Source organism: Notolepis coatsorum (assembly GCF_963971535.1).
Source record: "Notolepis coatsorum genome assembly, chromosome: 1".
Classification (NCBI taxonomy): Eukaryota; Metazoa; Chordata; class Actinopteri; order Aulopiformes; family Paralepididae; genus Notolepis; species Notolepis coatsorum.
The window spans coordinates 56671436-56692024 of record NC_140165.1 but is presented as its reverse complement, the minus strand read 5'-3'; the positions used below and the strand labels follow the sequence as shown (position 1 = coordinate 56692024).

At 43.8% G+C, this 20589-nt stretch overlaps 1 protein-coding gene across 1 annotated transcript in view; it reads right to left on the bottom strand.

The window, feature by feature from the left end:
- Positions 1–20589, bottom strand: part of als2b (alsin Rho guanine nucleotide exchange factor ALS2 b) — a 131913-nt gene that overhangs the window by 105034 nt on the left and 6290 nt on the right. The window contains exons 2-5 of the mRNA XM_084313622.1: positions 19976–20053; positions 17699–17844; positions 14782–15762; positions 10337–10696 (exon numbers count right to left, since the gene is read on the bottom strand). Of these exons, the coding sequence (XP_084169748.1) occupies positions 10337–10696; positions 14782–15762; positions 17699–17844; positions 19976–19998 (1510 nt within the window). The 5' untranslated portion in view covers positions 19999–20053. The remainder of the gene's footprint in view (positions 1–10336; positions 10697–14781; positions 15763–17698; positions 17845–19975; positions 20054–20589) is intronic.

Genomic DNA, 20589 nt, shown 5'->3' with positions numbered 1-20589 from the left:
CCAGCATAAATATTGTTATCATAGAAGAAAGAATGACACAAACGTCTGATTTGAAGGCCATACCCCCATCAGAGATCAGAGCCCGACGACACAGGAGTCTTGGGGCCGATACCAATACAGAAATAAAGAGAGTAAATATCAATATATCGGCCGATATTCTTTACATGTATTATATAAATAATATAAAATGTTTTATATATATAATATATATAGTCACACACCTTACTTCTTCCACCCTCAGCCAATTAAAAAAAAAAAAACGAATTAATTATATTTGAGCTGGAACCAAACTAGTATGAATTGCATGTTCTATTCTATATTCTATTCTAAATAGCTTAATCTTCACTAATGATGATCTTTATATTTAGGAAATAAGAATTTCAGTAGTAATTCTCTGCATTATGTTCTGTAAAGAAATATTATATGTTTATTTATTATTATCTTTTTCATATCGGCCAACATGCACACCGATATGTCTGTGATAGACCAATATCGGCCGATTAAATCAGCCGGACCAATGGTCTGACTGGCTCTAATTGATCGGTCGGGCTCTATCAGAGATATTAAAGGATCAATAGGCTGCCACCAAATTTTGGCAACATTTCAGATTCCCACAGTGGAAAAAGAGTCAACATGTACTATTCAGTCAAACTGCCCTCCGTAAATAAAAAGGTTTAGAAAAATGATTCTGTCCCCATCCTTTCCCACACACACGCACGTCTCACGCACACACAACCTAAATGAGACTAAGAAATATGGCTCAGTTGATTAAACTCTCTGGTCCCAAGTCCAGCGAGGCAGATCGATGTCAGCCATCAATGCAGGCGCACGCCCACACACACTCAGTCAGTTGTGTAAATCAAAGCATGGATGGCTCCTGTGAGGCACATGGACTTCAGCTTAGCAGACAGACAATGAGAAGCCTGAGTAACAGCAGACAGCTCACACACACACACACACACACACACACACACACACACACACACACACACACACACACACACACACACACACACACACACACACACACACACACACACACACACACACACACACACACACACACACACACACACACACACACACACACACACACACACACACACACACACACACACACACACACACACACACACACACACACACACACACACACACTCCATCGACTTGGATTCATTTCCTAATCCCTTACCCTAACCATAACCACTACATGCCTAACCCTTACCTTAAATGAACACTCTAACATCATGTTTCCTCTCTGTGTGTTCAGTAGAAAGCTATACAGCTGCACGCTAGCCTCGTTTAGCACCACAGATGAATGGAAGCGGATGAGAAGCGGCTAGCCTAGGGCGCTGGCGTTTTAAGCTAAGCTAGCCGCTTCTCATCCGCTTCCATTCATTTCACTATATATATATTTTTTTCTTTTCTCCAATTTTCTGTTTTTCTCCCCGTCCCAATTTAGTCGCTGTGCCAATTCCCCCTTCCCCTACCTGGCTGCTGTATGCATGTTATCCTACGAGTCGGTACAAGGGCGTCCCGAAGCCAACCGCGCGCTTCCTCCGATACGTGCAGCGACTGCCAGTGACGTCTTTTCACTTGGCAGCGAGGACTCTCATTGGTGAAGTGTAACGTGTGGGAGGGCACGCTATCTCCACCAAGTCCTGCCCCCGCTGAGCAAGCGCCGAGACCTGACCTGTAGGCGTCGCTGTCCACCATGCCAGATTCCCACCCACCAGCTTCGCACCCCCTAATACTGCCAATTGTATTAGTATGAACGACCAGCCAAGCAACGCCGAGAGCTGGGCTCGAACCCAGCATCTCCTGCGTTGGTGACGAGCGCAATCTCCGCTACGCTACCTGACCGCCTTTTCACTATATTTCTAAACCTGATACGACACTGCATCCGCTGTAATGCATTCGCATTAAAAAGCAGAGCCTGGAGCATTGTGTGGTTTTTACTGTGTGGAATGCTTTCTGGAGATGCAGTAAAACCATTTCACAATAATTGCCTTTGCCTTCACCAATCATGTATCTGGTCCCCACAGGGAGAAGGAAATAAGGACGCACTCAAGTTTCAAGTTTAAGTTTCAAGTTTCTTTAATAGTTGTCATGCAGAAGTACAGAATACTTTTGTACAAAATGCTTCTTACTGTTGCGCTCCAGAGACTGTGCATGACAAGATAAGTATGAAATAAAAACATAGTAAAAATTAGAAGTAAAAAAAGAGGTCACAGTGTTCAGTTTTGACATATGTACAATGTTCGTAGACGTAGTTACCATACAATATACAATACTGTGCAGTGTACTAATATACAATACAATATAGTGCAAGGCATAAATGGACGAGGTGCAGTTTAGGTACAATTCACAGTAGGTGTACGAGTTGTAGTGCAAATCCTTTATCAATAAATATAAAGTGTAAGTGTGTTTGTGTGATCTAAAGTGTGGAGAGTGGGTGCTGCAGTGTGTTGTTTGTTTGAGTGAGTGTGTGCGTGTGGGTGTGTGTGCTGTGTGCATTTGATGGTTGTTGCATAGTGATTATTGTTCGTTTAGCGATTATTTTCGTTTAGCAGCCTGATGGCCTGGGGATAGAAGCTCCTTCTGAGTCTTTCTGTGCTCGCCATAAGACTCCGGTATCGCTTGCCTGACGGCAGCAGTTCAAAGAGGCAGTTGTTCGGGTGGCTCGAGTCCTTAATAATTATCTTAGCCTTCCCCTTGCACCGCTTGTTGTAAATGTTCTGGAGGGTGGGAAGCCCCCCTCTAATTGTGCGTTCGGCTGAACGTGTCACTCTTTGTAGTCTGCTACGGTCTTGTGCAGTGCTATTCCCAAACCAGGAGGTGATGTTGCCGGTCAGGATGCTCTCTATTGTACATGAGTAGAAGTTCCTAAGGATCTTCTGACTGACTTGGAACTTCCTTAGGCGCCTGAGGAAGTAGAGGCGTTGTCGTGCCTTCTTCACAACACTGTCAATGTGTGTGGTCCATGTCAAGTCCTCGGATATGTGGGCTCCGAGGTACTTGAAACTGTTCACTCTCTCAACTGGTGCCCCGTCGATGCTGAGGGGGCTGTAGTCCTTGACCCCCGACCTCCTGAAGTCCACAATCATCTCTTTTGTTTTGCTGACGTTCAGGGAGAGGCAGTTCTCCTGACACCACTGTGACAGGTTCTCTACCTCTTCCAGGTAGGCCCTTTCGTCGTTGGCAGAGATCAGGCCCACCACTACTGTGTCATCAGCAAATTTGATGATGGTGTTGTTGTTCCGCTGTGCTACGCAGTCATGTGTGTACAGGGAGTAGAGGAGGGGGCTCAGAACACAGCCCTGGGGGGCCCCTATGTTGAGCGTGATGGATGAGGAGGTGCAGTTGCCGGCTCTTACCACCTGGGGTCTGCCCGTCAGGAAGTCCAGGACCCACTGGCACAGGTCATAGTTCAAGCCCAGGTCCCTGAGCTTGGCTATGAGTTTGGAGGGGACTATGGTATTGAATGCTGAGCTGTAGTCGATGAACAGCATTCTCACATAGTTCCCCTGCCTCGCGCACACACCCACCTTTCCGTCTCCAGCTGGGGGCCATCTGGCAGGTTTTAGACATGGGAAAAGGACTGAGGTGATGTAGCGACTGCTTAAGACGTAAGATCCACCCTAAAGTAGGATTCTCTATGTTCTTGTTGTTTTTTATAATACAGCTCAGTTTTCAATTGTGAATATTAACAAGTCTCTGCAACGATATTGACTTACACTGATATTGACTTGCACTGATATTGACCTGCATTGATATTGATTTGCACTTGTATTGACCTGCATTGATATCGACTTGCACTTATATTGACCTGCATGGATATTGATTTGCACCGATATTGCATTTTTCTTGATCCACCAAAACAGTTGCTTCGTTTGTCAGAGGGAAGCAACAGTTGTGATTGGAGGATCAAGAAAAGTGGGCGGGACTTGAGATTCCTAGAAAACAAAACACCAGTAACAAACATCTTTAGATTTCTACAGAGGGGGCGTGGTTAGTGATCAACAGGAGGCGTGTCTTAAAGGTCCTCAACCTTCTCTCTGAATCTTGTTCTCCAGTACAGATGAAGCCCTAGGAAGGATGATGATTGTCAAAAGACAATTCCTTTGTGCTACCAGAGCCTCAGAGAAGTGGTCCCTCTCGCTCTCTCTCTTGTATGATCACATTCATTGTCATTGCCACTCTCTCACTTACTCATCTTCAACCACACTTCCCCCACTCTATCTCAACTCAGGGCTCCAGACTGCGATAATTTTTTCTGAGTGTGCAGTGTTAAAATGTGCGACTGCATGGGATTTACGCTCTCCCGGTCGAGGACACAGTAGTCGTTTCCGTGCCGCACCCTGTGCTTAACGGCCATCAATGATCCTTCTGTGGGGAAAATTACAGAGCAGTTTTCTCTGACCTACTGCTAGCCAGCAGCCTCACAAGTGACGGACAATAAGCAGAACAGCATCATGTCAAAAACAAAACACTCTCAAGTCTGGCTTGGCTTCACTGAAACAGACAATGGGCCTCATTCATGAAGCGATATAAGAACAGATTTCGTTCTTAACTAGCATTTCATCTTATTTTGTTCTTACCTGGGATTCAGCAATGTTTTCTTATTGTTGCTTTTCTCTCAGGCAAGACCAAATTCTAAGAGTGGTCGAGAGCACTCTTACCCAGATAAGAAACTCTTACCCAGATGAGAAACATTTAAAAAAGCCTACCATTCATAATAATAATTATATATCAGATTTATATAGTGCTTTTCCTAATGCTCAAAGACACTTTACAAAACAAACAATATAATACAATACAGTTTTAGTAGATAAAATGAAAAAATATATATAAAAAGGTGAGAGAGGAAGGAGTTCATGGGTTGAAAGCAAACCATTGGTCACCCCCAAATACGACTTTATAAACCCAGAACTTTTCAATAATTATTATTATTATAACTTATTGCGTGCGTTCTGCTTCTGAAATGGATTATATATTGCTGTTAGAACAGTTAGATGCTGGCTGCCCAGGCCGTACACATAGAACGCATATTTACAACCTCTCCTCTCCTCTCCTCTCCTCTCCTCTCCTCTCCTCTCCTCTCCTCTCCTCTCCTCTCCCCTCCCCTCCCCTCCCCTCCCCTCCCCTCCCCTCCCCTCCTACAAGTTCTGAGCGCACTCTGGTGCTATAGTGCGCGATTGGTTCTTGACAAGCAGTTCAGCACTCTGGGTTTTAGCCACAGGGACCTTTCAGTCCCTGTGGCTAAAGTGCTATAGTGCGCGATTGGTTCTTGTCTTGACAAGCAGTTCAGTATTGACAAAGCCTACTTTGCTGGAACTAGGGGTGGACGGTATGGTCTAAAATTTATATCACGGTGTAATTTGAAGCATAGGCGGTAACGGTATATATCACGGTATCAGTGTTTCTGTTAGAATAATTTTTTTTGCCTGATAGGCAGGCTATATAAAGAATGACATCCTCAAGGCATGTAGATTTATAATATTTTAACTTAAAACTAGGCTACTTTTGCGTATAAAGTCATTATATTCCAAATAAAATAAGTCCCGAGTCGAGACTCCTGCTCCCATTGCAAACAGCGGGGCTGGATTTTGCTAGAAGCATATGTAGCTGCAGAGCCGCAGAGCGAATTGAATTGAATAAGAATTGAGACAAAGGTGCCACTCATCCTCAGCTTTAAGAATTGACAATTGTGTCAACAAATTGACACATTTGTCAACAAATTGACACATGTGTCAACAAATTGACACACAAAATGGTGATGGGGGGGCGCTGTTTGACGGGCCTGTGACCAGACCTGAAAGAGCCCCTGGCTCTGCGGCTCTGCAGCTGCATGCTATTCGCAAATCCACTGCTGCAGCCGTCCTCCCGCTCCCGCTGCTGCCGTCGTTATCATAACACTACACACATATCGTAATGTTTACAGCAAACTGTAGTTGATCACCAGGTATGTTTTATTAACGTAGAATAATTCATATAAGAAAAACGATAGGGACATCTCTTACCTTTCTCCACTGGTTAAAAATGCCAGGAACTGAAATTGAAACTTGCTGTGCGCCGCAGTGATATGTGTTTATTATGAAATGACAATTGCGTGTTGACACGCCCACTGCGTGAAGCCTCCTAAATAACTTTTTCCAGTTTGCACATATCTATTATCTATGACAAATTCGATCTATTTTTAGGGGCAAATGCGATTGAAATAGTCGCGCTGTGGTTACATGACGTCATTGCTATTTTAGAGCTGCTGTACCGGTTACACGGTATAGTCAAAATCCATACCGTAGAGCAAATTAATACCGTTTATACCGTATACCGTTTATACCGTCCACCCCTAGCTGGAACCATTTATTTCGCACTATACAGTACGTATACGTATAAGTACAAGTATAAGTCTTTATTTGTCATCAGATTAACACACACACACACACACACACATGCGATGAGCGACCCACAGGAACACAGACACACATGCACTGAGTCGCGAGTCGTGAGACGTGTGTGTGTCATTTTGAGATCAGTCGCAAATCGCTTCCTGTTGAATGGATCAGACAGGGATCAAATGCCGAACCACGGCTGTTTTACACACGCCTCATTCGCCTTATAAGGAGATGGCGGGCGTGTCTGTATGCAAATGAATTGAGCGCGAACGCGCATTTGAGTTTATGAATGAGGGATTCATCATGCAATACACCTGGGTAAGCACAGATTTGGAGAACGGCTTGATGAATGTGGCGGTGGCTTTTCTTATTGTTCTCTTAACACTTTGAGTGCCAGCAGGGGGCGCACAATTTATCGCTTAAATGCCAGCCTTTTTAGACTGATTTTCCGATATTTCATGATTTTCGCGGAGCTATTTCTATATTCTATATTATGGCTATGTGTCTAATACGCCCGTCGCTTATCAATGACTTGCTTGCAGTCAACATGTACGAAACGGATTGTTTTTTCATCTGTACATTTCCGTTTTATACTGTTTTGAAAAACAGAATTTTTTGGAAATTTCCAGATTTTTTTTTAGATTCTGTGATAATCGCCCTTTAGTGGAATACACAAAACACGTTGTAATTTTTCGGCCTATTTATGAATAGTTTTCAAATAAACGCTAGATTATCGATAGTATATGTGTACTTAGGGTATGCACGCTAGAGAAGCGGGTTGAAAAATCGATTATCTATTTCCTGGTCAGCGCACACACACACACACACACACACACACACACACACACACAGGGGACACGTTGTGATCCGCTGTGAAAAAAACTCTGATTACCCCAAGACTGGTAACATAGATTCCTTACCTCACATCAGATGTTCTGCAAAAAGATTATTCCAATTCCTGATCGTCATTCCAAATATCGATCGCGTTTATTGATCCAACGTTAGGTACTCGAAACACATACAGTATTCCACGCTGTTCTAAGGGTCCACAATGAACCCGATCGGCTTGGGTTACATGCCTGAGAAGTAAAATGTGGATTCCGGAGTTTTCTTTTCTCATCTATTTTCATTGAGTCCAATCCAATGGGTGCATTACCATCCGGGAGACGATAGGGGGCGGTATTTTCCCTGTTCGAGCTCATAGACAGTCCCAATGGTAACGTGAGGCTAGATTGATGAAAAATGTATGGATATCGCTAATAAAAGCAATAACGATTAAATAACGAGATTTCTCGTCATTGGCACTCAATGTGTTAACAGACAGGTAAGCAAGAATATAAGACAAATAATAAGAGAGTATTGTTGAATGAGGCCCAATGACAGCAGCAGATGATTGGTCGCATTTTGCACCTTTTCACTTAGACGCTGCAATTAATTTCCTTTGGGTTTCATACAAACAAAATAACGTCCGATATCAGTTCAAGAGATACTGGAGATGTTAGATGGTAGCAACGTTTTGTACGTTTGCCACGTTGTTTCACTAAGCTCACACATTTCACGCTTCAGGGATTAACGTTCAGAATGAATGCTTTTGTTCCCAAAATGCGCTAGCTCCGTCCACTAGCGTTAGCTGTTAGCAATGACAGCAGCCAGCCAGCTAGCTGTCATTTTATAAAGTAAAAACCAAACGATATCGAATAGTTCCCAGTGACTATCAAATAGTAATTTTGGGAGTTCTGCCCATACCTAGTCCTGCTTGGCAACAGCCTTTTTGTGTTGGAGTTGGGGGACTGTCCCCTTGGTCGCAGCCTTTTTGTGTTAGAGTTGAGGGACTGTCCCCTTGGTCGCAGCCTTTTTGTGTTGGAGTTGAGGGACTGTCCCCTTGGTCGCAGCCTTTTTGTGTTGGAGTTGGGGGACTGTCCCCTTGGTCGCAGCCTTTTTGTGTTGGAGTTGAGGGACTGTCCCCTTGGTCGCAGCCTTTTTGTGTTGGAGTTGAGGGACTGTCCCCTTGGTCGCAGCCTTTTTGTGTTGGAGTTGAGGGACTGTCCCCTTGGTCGCAGCCTTTTTGTGTTAGAGTTGAGGGACTGTCCCCTTGGTCGCAGCCTTTTTGTGTTGGAATTGAGGGACTGTCCCCTTGGTCGCAGCCTTTTTGTGTTGGAGTTGAGGGACTGTCCCCTTGGTCGCAGCCTTTTTGTGTTGGAGTTGAGGGACTGTCCCCTTGGCCGCAGGCTTTTTGTGTTGGAGTTGAGGGACTGTCCCCTTGGCCGCAGGCTTTTTGTGTTGGAGTTGAGGGACTGTCCCCTTGGTCGCAGCCTTTTTGTGTTGGAGTTGGGGGACTGTGCCCTTGGTCGCAGCCTTTTTGTGTTGGAGTTGGGGGACTGTCCCCTTAGTCGCAGCCTTTTTGTGTTGGAGTTGGGGGACTGTGCCCTTGGTCGCAGCCTTTTTGTGTTGGAGTTGGGGGACTGTCCCCTTGGTTGCAGGCTTTCAGAAGCAACACAGAAGGAACGGGGCGAGCAAGTGCAGGTTATGCGCGTAACTATGGTTATATGATACAAAAGATGAAATATTTACGAGTCAACATATTAGGTTATTTTACGTCGACATTGTTAAATGATATAATAGAAGACCTATTATGTCAGCCACTGCTCGCGGCAGAGAAAGGCACTACTACTATTCAGATTAAAGTATATTGCGAGTGTACAGTCAGTGTCGAGTCAATCATCAATGCTAAGCCAGGGTATGCAAATGAAGACAACTTCATCAACATGCAGGGTGATTGACTGACACCATGCTGTACCCAAAAAAAGAAGGGAGGAAAAAAGAGCATGTGACCAAGTCATGTGCTGGTGAGACCAACTGAGAAGGTTGGCAGCAGTGGAGAAGTCAGTCTGGAGCTCTTCCTCCTTCACTCAGACTCTCTCATAAACGTGTGTGAGGAAGTGAGAATACAGCCCTTTTTTTTGGACACTGCAGAGATGTGTTTTTTTTTAAGCTAGCAGAATTTTAAAAGGAACACGTCAACATTATGGGAAATGCGCTTACCGTCTTCTCCAGAGTCGGACAAGAAAGTGAATACCAGTTTCCTCTACACGCTCAGCTGCCAGCTGGCCTAGCTTAGCACAAATTAATGGAAGCGGATACGGACCAGCTAGCCTAGCTGTTGGCCAAAAAACCACCTCTCCCGGAGTTTTAAGCTAGGCCAGTGGTCCGTATCCGCGTCCATTCATTTGCGCTAGGCTAGCTTGCAGCCGGATAGCTTTTCTACTGAACGCACAGAGAGGAAATTGGTATCCATCTTCTCGCCTGACTCTGGAGAAGACGGTTTGCCACAACACAACGTCCGGCGTGTTCCTTCAACAGCTGGAACGGGGGGGTTGGTTGTGGCTCCTACTGTTGTCACTATTCAGCTTATTGACAGCCCATCTGAAGTGCAGTGCAGGTGTGTTTTTGCTCAAGTTGAATAATTTCTTTTCCACCTTTAGCACTCAGTAAGCGTCGGGAACGCACCAGCGCATCCTTCCGCGTCCAAGCTAACGAGGACAAATAAGCTAGCGCGGACGGGAACACTAGCTTAGCATAAAGGAATGCAGTCTTGCCGATTCCCTCCCCCCCCCCCCCCCCCCCCCCCGCTGCCCTCGAGACAGAGTAACTAAGTCGGAGGCTAAATATCGACCGGCATTCCTTTGCGGCTAAGTGCTTTTAATCTCCCCGGACAAAGGCGACCATTCAGCCGAGCTAACCCACGCAGAATACAGTGTGTCCTAGTGTGGCTCTCGTCGTGCGCGGCCCACAGAAGAACTGCGACAGACAAGGGGTGAGCATTCAGAGTGAAGTGTGAGCGTGCGGGCTATGGTGAAACACACGCACACACACTAACGATGCTAGCAAGCCGGGATGACGCTGAAGCCGGAAGCGGCACACACAGCGGGCCTACTTACGCATCAGGGTATAGGAGGAGGATAAGAGGAGAGCGGCGTATCTACCCTGAGAGAGGAGTCCGGGCAGAGAGAGGCGGCGCCGCAGGCCCTCTGCCTCCTCCTCGCGTATGTCCCCCGTGCTGGAGCTCTTCCTGCCCTGCATGGACTCCTCCTGGCACACCCGCTCCTTGGTGCCTTCCCCGAGGCCCGGGACCACTCCCGCCGCTCCTCCTCCTGGTCCTCCCACAGAGGGCAGGTAGAAGTTCATCATCTTCTTCAGGGACAAGGCCTCATAGGTTGAGGCCACGCGCTCCCCCACGGCCGAGGCACAGGAGGCCACCAGGCTGTTGAGGGCGGAGCCGGGGGTGGTGGTGGTGGAGTCTGGCGAGGTGGAGCCGAGGAGGGGGTCTGTCGAGGCCTGGAGGAAGTCACAGGACAGTTGTTTTCTTTTTTACAGAACATGAAGGAGAAAAACGCTTGGGGTCATTTAGAAACGGCGTCATCACAGTTTGTCCAGCAGAGCGTGCTCAGACTCCCATTGTTTACATACTGTATAACTCTATCATAATGCTCAGTCATTGTTTACATACTGTATAACAATCATAATGCTCAGTCAGTTTACATACTGTATAACTCTATCATAATGCTCAGTCATTGTTTACATACTGTATAACAATCATAATGCTCAGTCAGTTTACATACTGTATAACTCTATCATAATGCTCAGACTCCCATTGTTTACATACTGTATAACAATCATAATGCTCAGTCAGTTTACATACTGTATAACTCTATCATAATGCTCAGTCATTGTTTACATACTGTATCATAATGCTCAGTCAGTTTACATACTGTATAATTATCATAATGCTCAGTCATTGTTTACAATACTCTTAACAGACTCGGAATGAATATCAAAGCAAGTTTGATAGAGTAGAGAATACATGGTTTAAAGTTAGTAGAGAGAGGACATCAGACATTTGTGTCGGGGTCAAAGGGTTGGGGTGGACGGTATAAACGGTATAAACGGTATGAATTTGTTCTACGGTATGGATTTTGACTATACCGTGTAACCGGTAGGGCAGCTCTAAAATAGCAATGACGTCATGTAACCACAGCGCAACTATTTCACTCGCATTTGCCCCTAAAAATAGATAGAATTAGTCATAGATAATAGATATGTGCGAACTGGAAAAAGTTATTTAGGAGGCTTCGCGCAGTGGGCGTGCCAGCCCCTACCGCACGCATGTAAACACGGGTCTAGTAGTCTAGTGGGACGGGACACGGGAGGACGGCGGCGTCTCCCTGAGCTAACGTTAGCTTAGCTACCGTTACAAAATGACCCAGTCAACTATTCACTTTTAGTTTAATACATGATGAGGCATTGTCTAACCGAACGGTATCTAGTCGGCCAGCTACCGATAGCTCCTGACATCAACAAACGCTCCACAAAGTCTAGTAGAGACGTGTATGCTACCTGTTAGCTCACGTTAGCGCAAGTTAGTTCACTGTTCAAAACGAAATGTCCCATTGAACTAAATAGTTCAAGTTCAAGTTCTTTAATAGTTGTCATACAGAAGTACAGAATACTTTCATACAAAATGCTTCTTACTGTTACGCTCCAGAGACTGTGCTAGACAAGATAGTATCAAATAACATAATAACATAATATAGCATGAATTTAGAAGAAGAAAATGAGGTCACAGTGTTCGGTATAGACATATGTACAATGTTCTGAGTTACCATATAATATACAATACACAATACTATGCAGTGTACTAATGTACAGTACTATCTAGTGCAAAGCAGAAATGGGATGAGGTACAATTTTAGGTACAATTTACAGTAAGGTGTACGAGTTGTAGTGCAATCCTTCATCCATAAATATAAAGTGTGGGGAGTGGGTGCTACAGTGTGTTTGTTTAAAGTGGGTGTGTGCTATAAAGTGTGTGGAGTGGGTGCTACAGTGTGTTTGTTTAAAGTGGGTGTGTGCTATAAGTGTGTGGAGTGGGTGCTACAGTGTGTTTGTTTAAAGTGAGTGTGTGCGTGTGGATGTGTGTGCTATGTGCGTTTGGTGGTTGTTGTTGTGTAGTGTTCATTCATTGTTCGTTTAGCAGCCTGATGGCCTGGGGATAGAAGCTTCTTCTGAGTCTTTCTGTGCTCGCCTTGAGACTCCTGTATCGCTTGCCTGACCGCAGCAGTTCAAAGAGGCAGTTGTTCGGGTGACTGGAGTCTTTAATGATTCTCTTAGCCTTGCCCTTGCAACGCTTGTAGTAAATGTTCTGGAGGGTGGGGAGCCCCCCTCCAATTGTGCGTTCGGCTGAACGTGTCACTCTTTGTAGTCTGCTGAGTCACTGACAGTCACTGAGGCGTTGTATTAACGTTATATATCCGGCTAGCAGTAGCTACAGATAGCTCCTGATATCAATGTCTTATAACACTGATTCGATGTGTATTCGAGCTGAGGGCTTGCTGAGCACAGTTAAGTAACGTTATGCCAATAGGGTACAGGTGCAGCGCCGGAGAATCCTGGCCGTAGCTCTGCTCGAGGCTACTCGAGTATAGGTCCAGGTGCAGCTCCAGAGAATCCTGGCCGTAGCTGGAGGCTACTAGAGTACACACAGACAGTGGAGCTTGTTGCGTGGTGGCGATGTCTCGCAGATAATACAAGTACAAGTCTAATTATATAATATATATATTTTATAAAAAAAAAAATTATATAAAATAAAATACAATTTTTTTTTATCAAAAACGATGATACCGTGATATATACCATTACCGTCTATGCTTCAAATTATACCGTGATATAAATTTTAGACCATACCGTCCACCCCTAGGTTGAATAGACCTTATCTACACAGATCTGCACGCTACAACATAGACATTATCTACATAGATCTACACGCTACAACATAGACCTTATCTACATAGATCTACACGCTACAACATAGACCTTATCTACACAGATCTATATGCTACAACATAGACCTTATCTACATAGATCTATATGCTACAACATAGACCTTATCTACACAGATCTATATGCTACAACATAGACCTTATCTACACAGATCTATATGCTACAACATAGACCTTATCTACACAGATCTATATGCTACAACATAGACCTTATCTACATAGATCTACATGCTACAACATAGACCTTATCTACACAGATCTATATGCTACAACATAGACCTTATCTACACAGATCTATATGCTACAACATAGACCTTATCTACACAGATCTATATGCTACAACATAGACCTTATCTACACAGATCTATATGCTACAACATAGACCTTATCTACACAGGTCTATATGCTACAACATAGACCTTATCTACATAGATCTATATGCTACAACATAGACCTTATCTACACAGATCTATATGCTACAACATAGACCTTATCTACATAGATCTATATGCTACAACATAGACCTTATCTACACAGATCTATATGCTACAACATAGACCTTATCTACATAGATCTACATGCTACAACATAGACCTTATCTACATAGATCTATATGCTACAACATAGACCTTATCTACATAGATCTATATGCTACAACATAGACCTTATCTACACAGATCTATATGCTACAACATAGACCTTATCTACACAGATCTATATGCTACAACATAGACCTTATCTACATAGATCTATATGCTACAACATAGACCTTACCTACACAGATCTATATGCTACAACATAGACCTTATCTACATAGATCTACATGCTACAACATAGACCTTATCTACATAGATATATATGCTACAACATAGACCTTATCTACATAGATCTATATGCTACAACATAGACCTTATCTACACAGATCTATATGCTACAACATAAACCTTATCTACATAGATATATATGCTACAACATAGACCTTATCTACACATATCTATATGCTACAACATAGACCTTATCTACATAGATCTATATGCTACAACATAGACCTTATCTACACAGATCTATATGCTACAACATAGACCGTATCTACATAGATCTATATGCTACAACATAGACCTTATCTACATAGATCTATATGCTACAACATAGACCTTATCTACATAGCTATATATGCTACAACATAGACCTTATCTACATAGATCTATTCTACATGACACGACAGACCTTATCTACACAGATCTACATGCTATGACATAGACCTTATCTACATAGATCTATTCTACATGCTACGACATAGACCTTATCTACATAGATCTGACCAGAGAGACCTGCTGACCAGATACCTGCCTACAGATGAGATCAGGCTGTGTTTCCTTCATACAAAGGTCATTACATGTTGATATGTCACATTGTTCAGCATTGGCTCAAACTGGAACAGCCCCCATGACATTTGGAGACATGGTCTGTGCAAAAAAACAACAACAGCCTTAGAAATCCCTTCAGAGGGGATTTGAAGTGGTTGGCATTTCCCTTTAAAAGGTCACCCGCTCTGCTCACCTGTAAAGCGAGGGCGGCCGTCTGGGTCTTAGCCATCTGCTCGGCCAGAGAGTGGTCCGACAGTCTCTTCAAGTAGTCCTTGACCGCCTGCTCGTCCGGGTAGGGGGAGCCCTTGGCTCCGGCCCCCCCGGTGGCCTGGCCGCTGGGGTCCTCCTGAGCCGCGGCGTCAGAGTGCGACGTGAGGAGAACAGACGGCGCGTCCTCCGGGGCCGGAGAGTGTTCCGAGGGCGGGTCGGTGGGTTTGAGAGGAGCGGCCGAAGCCGGGGCCGGGCCGGGCTCTGACGGGGAGCTCGGGAGCCCTGGGGCGGCGGCGGTGGTGGTGTCAGCGGGAGGAGGTGGCATTCCCTCGTCCTCCGTCAGCTCCGGCCCCAGAGGACAGTAGTGGCTGTCGGAGATGATGACGTGGTCCTCCTTGTCGGTCATGGTGTAGAGCAGCTGGTTGCACCGGGCGCACTTGTCCGGAGGAGGCCGGCGGGCCTCGTGGGGGGCCAGGCAGCGCACCAGGGCCAGGCTGTGGGAGGCCCCGCAGGCCACCTGCAGGACGTGCCTGCCCGCCAGATGCTCCACCTTCTGGGGCTTCCAGATGGGGCAGGCGGCAGGGACCGGCTGGCTCCCACCGGCGCCCCAGGACCACACCTCGCGCCGGGCCGAGAGGGCCAAGGAGTGCCGCGCCCCGCAGGTCAGTTCCACGACGGGCACGGCCTGCGGTGCGCCGGCGTCGGAGTCCACCAGGGCCACCGGGGTGGGGTTGGGGACCGTGGCGAGGCCCGGCAGGCCGCACTGCCCCGCTGCGTTCTCCCCCCACATGTGCACGCCGCCGTCCTCCGTCACCGCCCCGCTATGGAAGCTCCCGGCCGCCACCGCCACCACGTGCTGCCCGGCGAGCGCGCTCTCCGGCACGGGCGTCATCGGCTCCGACGCCTGGCTCTGTTTCCACGGCAACTCCCCGAAGCTGTACACCTGTCCACCTGAGAGGGAGTACAGCGACGCGGGGGTTACTCAAGGGAGACCCTCAGATGAAGTACAACAAAGACTTACCATCATGAGTAAAGAGGGCGATATACAATGGAATTGAATTAATGACTGGATAATCTATCAAAATGGACAAAAACATCATACTGTTTTTATGAAGAAAGACTGGTTTTAAACAGTGCAAGTGCGAGTCAATATTTGTATTGTTATTACCTGCATTGCTTTTACCCTTTTTCTTATTCTCTTTTATTCTGTCTATTTTATGCTCTTTTTGTGTCTATTTTACTGCTGTGAAGCACTTTGGGCTGCAATTATTGTATGAAAGGTGCTATACAAATAACATTTATTATTAATATTATTATCTGATTATTAGGATTTGTAGGTGCACCAGCCTACAAGTGCACCAATTCCCAGGCATCAACAACATCAAATCTTGTTATCTGTCTATGCAGTGAGTGTGGAATGGATGCAGTTCAGATTTTACACAAGAACTAACCTTCGCAAAGTAGTGTTGTCCCGATAATCATAATTCCAATACTCAAAAACAAGTTTTTGCATGAAAATACATTCGATATTCAATAAAAATAGATTTGATGTTCTATGCTTTCAACACTGCACTTTTAAAAGGACCAGACAGGTATTTTTGACATGTGGGTTCCAAGTCATTTTTGCCTTGATACAAAAATCTTTCTTCTTCCTAATCTTTTACCATTACTGAAAAATTCTATGCCGATTCTTCACTGCCACTGACGTCAAGTGTAACTGAAGAGGTATAGAGCAACTTTTCAGGGGGAAAAGCAAAATACTTTTCCCCCTTAGATGTTAGCGTAACATTTTAGTCAGATATGGTGACTTTCAAAGGGTCCATGTGGTGTTCAAGACACATTTTCAGATCCTATGGAATCCTATGGCAGCGGTGAATCCACAGAAAATAACAAAAACCAAAGAAGCGGTAAAATAATCTTAGATTACACTTGTAAAGGTTGACAGACAAAAGAAACAGCTCAAAACATACCTTTTTAAAACTAGCTTTTAAATGAATTATCTTTATTTCTATTATTTTTACTTAAATACTTTATTATCGTTTTTATCATTTTATTTGTTATTATTTAATGTCTTATTTGACTGTTATTACATTTTTTTCTTATTGTTTACCGTCTAATTCTGCTATTATTATTATTTATTTATTTGTATTATCCTTTTGTTTAGTTTTTTGTGTAAAGCACTTTGAGCTGCAATCTGTATGAATGGTGCTATATAAATAAAGTTGTCGTCATTATTATTATTATTATTATTATCCTTATTATTACCGTGTGAAAAAAGAAGTGCAGAGTGATTTTTGTCTCATAGAAGAATGACTTGGAACCACATGTCAAAAAGACTGGTATGGTCAAAAAGACATTAACTCACTGAGTAAATCACTATCCAAATGTAACCATGTAGAGAACCAATTCCTTGATGTATATTCATATATGTAATAGTCTGTAATAATAACATATAAATTCTAATCCATTGGGACGCATTATTTCAAACAGGCTTTTTATTTCACTGTCGCATTATCGTTTGAGAATCATGACATTGTATAGTCATATCATATCATAGTCCAAATACTGGTGCTATTGACCTATCTCAAGCCCCTCCCTCTTTTCTTGATTCCCTCGGAGGGAAGCAACAGTTGTGATTGGATGATCATCACAACTGTTATAATTTTGGAGAATCATGACACCATCGCATTGTATCAAAGTCCAAATACTGATGCTATTGACAACAGTTGTGATTGGAGGATCAAGAAAAGAGGGCAGGGCTTGATATAGGTCAATAGACTTATAGACCGTCCCCTGCGGGAAGCAAAAGTTGTGATTGGAGGATCAAGAAAAGAGGGGCGGGGCTTGAGATAGGTCAATTGTGACAACACCCTCTTCAGGGTCTCACCCTCCACCAATAGGACTCCATGGCGGACGCCCAGGGCCACTTGGAGCACGGGCCGGGAAAGGAGCAGCCGCTCTGGGGTGAGGCTGTAGGAGTAGCCCTTCCAGGAGTAGAGCTGGCCTCGCTCTCCAGAGCCGTCCTCCCCAGAGCTGTGCGGAGAGCAAACACACAGTCAATGAGCTGCACAAATACATGAGATGCACCGATTAGGGCTGTCAGAACAAATGTCAATATTCAAATTTAAAGGTGCTATAGATAACATTTTGTATGTAGAGTAATCATAAAAAAAAAATCTTTTTAGAAAGGTGCAGAATAAAAGTATTGCTTTCCTCCCCAAAAGATTATTGATGAATTCATTTATAATAAAACAAAATGGTGGCAGGTCCAAAATGAATGTTGTTGTTTACATGTTGCATGCATGTATCTTCTCCCTACTTCACATTTACCCACATGGAATGCACCTGATTGGATCAATTACATGCTGGTGCTCTAGTACGACATCAAGTGGCTGAATGTTATCTATAGCACCTTTAATTTGAAATATATACAGTATAAAAATTAAAAAAAATTATTTGACTACCAAATTGCCAGTAGAATGATTTTTTTTACATGATTGATATGAGGTGAACTGAAATAGTATCACTGGTTCTTGTCCCTTTGTTGTGATTTTGGATAAATGTGCCCGAAATACAAGCCAATACATGCGTGTTATATGTTGTTTTGAGGGGTTCCCTTCCTTTAAGTATTATTGACCGATACAGAGCTGATCAATCCACTACCTTTTCCTTATACTGTACCTTACAATACAGACTTAAGACCATTAGCTTGAGGACAGGACACTGGACAACATTTTTTGAGATAGAAGAAAATGTTCACCATTAGAGAGCGAGATCCAACATCAAACTCAAAGAAGACGAGTTGCTTTGCTTAGATTTCTGACATATGATTCTTGGTATCGATATATATTTATATATATATATTCTTTTCAACATTCTCATTTTGCTGCAATAAAAATTATTCAAATGAATTATTCAAATTTGATCTTATTAGATAAAACAGATGATGTATTTGTATTGCAGAGGTTGACAAAGTTTTCCATTGGGGACATAATTTGCAGTTGAAAAAAGACAATAAATCGCAATATCGTGATATTACAACATCGTGACTCTAGTATCCGGTATTAATACCAGAACATCTGTTTTAGCCCGGTATTAATATCAGAACATCTGTTTTAGCCTGGTATCAGCCTAATATCCGGTATTAATATCAGGACATCTGATTTAGCCTGGTATCAGCCTGATATCCGGTATTAATATCAGGACATCTGATTTAGCCTGGTATCAGCCAGATATCCAGTATTAATATCAGGACATCTGATTTAGCCTGGTATCAGCCTGATATCAGAACACACATGGCAGTGGAATGCTGTGAATATGCTACTACTGTATCACATTGTAAATTCAGCTTGTAGTGATCTGCCACATTTAACTGCCACGCTATACATCTCCTGTGTACTACTGTACATCTATTCATGGGAAACAGTAATACATGTGATTAATTTACAATGGTATGCAAGACCATTTATTTGTATATGTACTACTGTCTACTACCAATAAGAAACAAGGCTCAATATTAGAAGTGAAAGCAGCGTCTTTGAACAACGGATGTTTTGTGAGAGAAACACAGAAGGGACTAGAAGGTGCCCACAGGCTCTAGTATCACATGATGACCACAGCGAGAAAACTAAAACACAGGAGATGTATAGCGTGGCAGTTAAATGTGGCAGATCACTATAACAAGCTGAATTTACAATGTTACAAGACAGTAGTAGCATAATTCACAGCATTCCACTGCCATGTGTGTTCTGATATCAGGCTGACACCAGGCTAAATCAGATGTCCTGATATGAATACCGGATATCTGGCTGATACCAGGCTAAAACAGATGTCCTGATATGAATACCGGATATCTGGCTGATACCAGGCTAAAACAGATGTCCTGATATGAATACCGGATATCTGGCTGATACCAGGCTAAAACAGATGTCCTGATATGAATACCGGATATCTAGCTGATACCAGGCTAAAACAGATGTCCTGATATGAATACCGGATATCTGGCTGATACCAGGCTAAAACAGATGTCCTGATATGAATACCGGATATCTGGCTAATACCAGGCTAAAACAGATGTTCTGATATTAATACCGGATATCTGGCTGATACCAGGCTAAAAACAGATGTCCTGATATTAACAGCAGAAGAACCCAAATAATGTTACCTTTTCCTCTGGGATTCCATCATTGGAGTTTATCCATCACCGATGTCAAGGCTGCGATGCTGTCAGTCACTGGTCCACCTAAACAAAGCAATGACCGATGATGAATGCAAAACATATAAAACAACTTAGCTCAACATTAGCTGCAGGTGTAGTTACATAGGTGGCTTTATAAGGCAAGGTGACATCTGGCAAATCAACGGTGACATAATATAGTTTCACTTTTGTTTACTTAGCTGCCCCGGGTGCGTGAATATTAAAGGCAACCAACTTGTGTTCAGCTTTTCGTTCAGCGTTTCTCTGATTGGCCACACGGCCAATCAATCAATCCATTAGCACACGCCCTTGCGGCAAGAGAGACGCGGCAGAAGCGATGGTCGAACCAGCGGTGTTCTGTTGTGTGACTGTACTACAGCGGTGTTCTGTTGTGTGACTGTACTAAACTCTTCCACCACATGACCGACATTTGACATACAGTACACCTCCTATCTATGTTGGGATTATGTTTGGTCATGACAAAACAATAAAAATCGCTACTGTTAGTAATGCTGCCACCACCGGCACCCACTTCAATGACAGAGCTCTCATATTTGCGAATGCATAAACGATATCTTAAA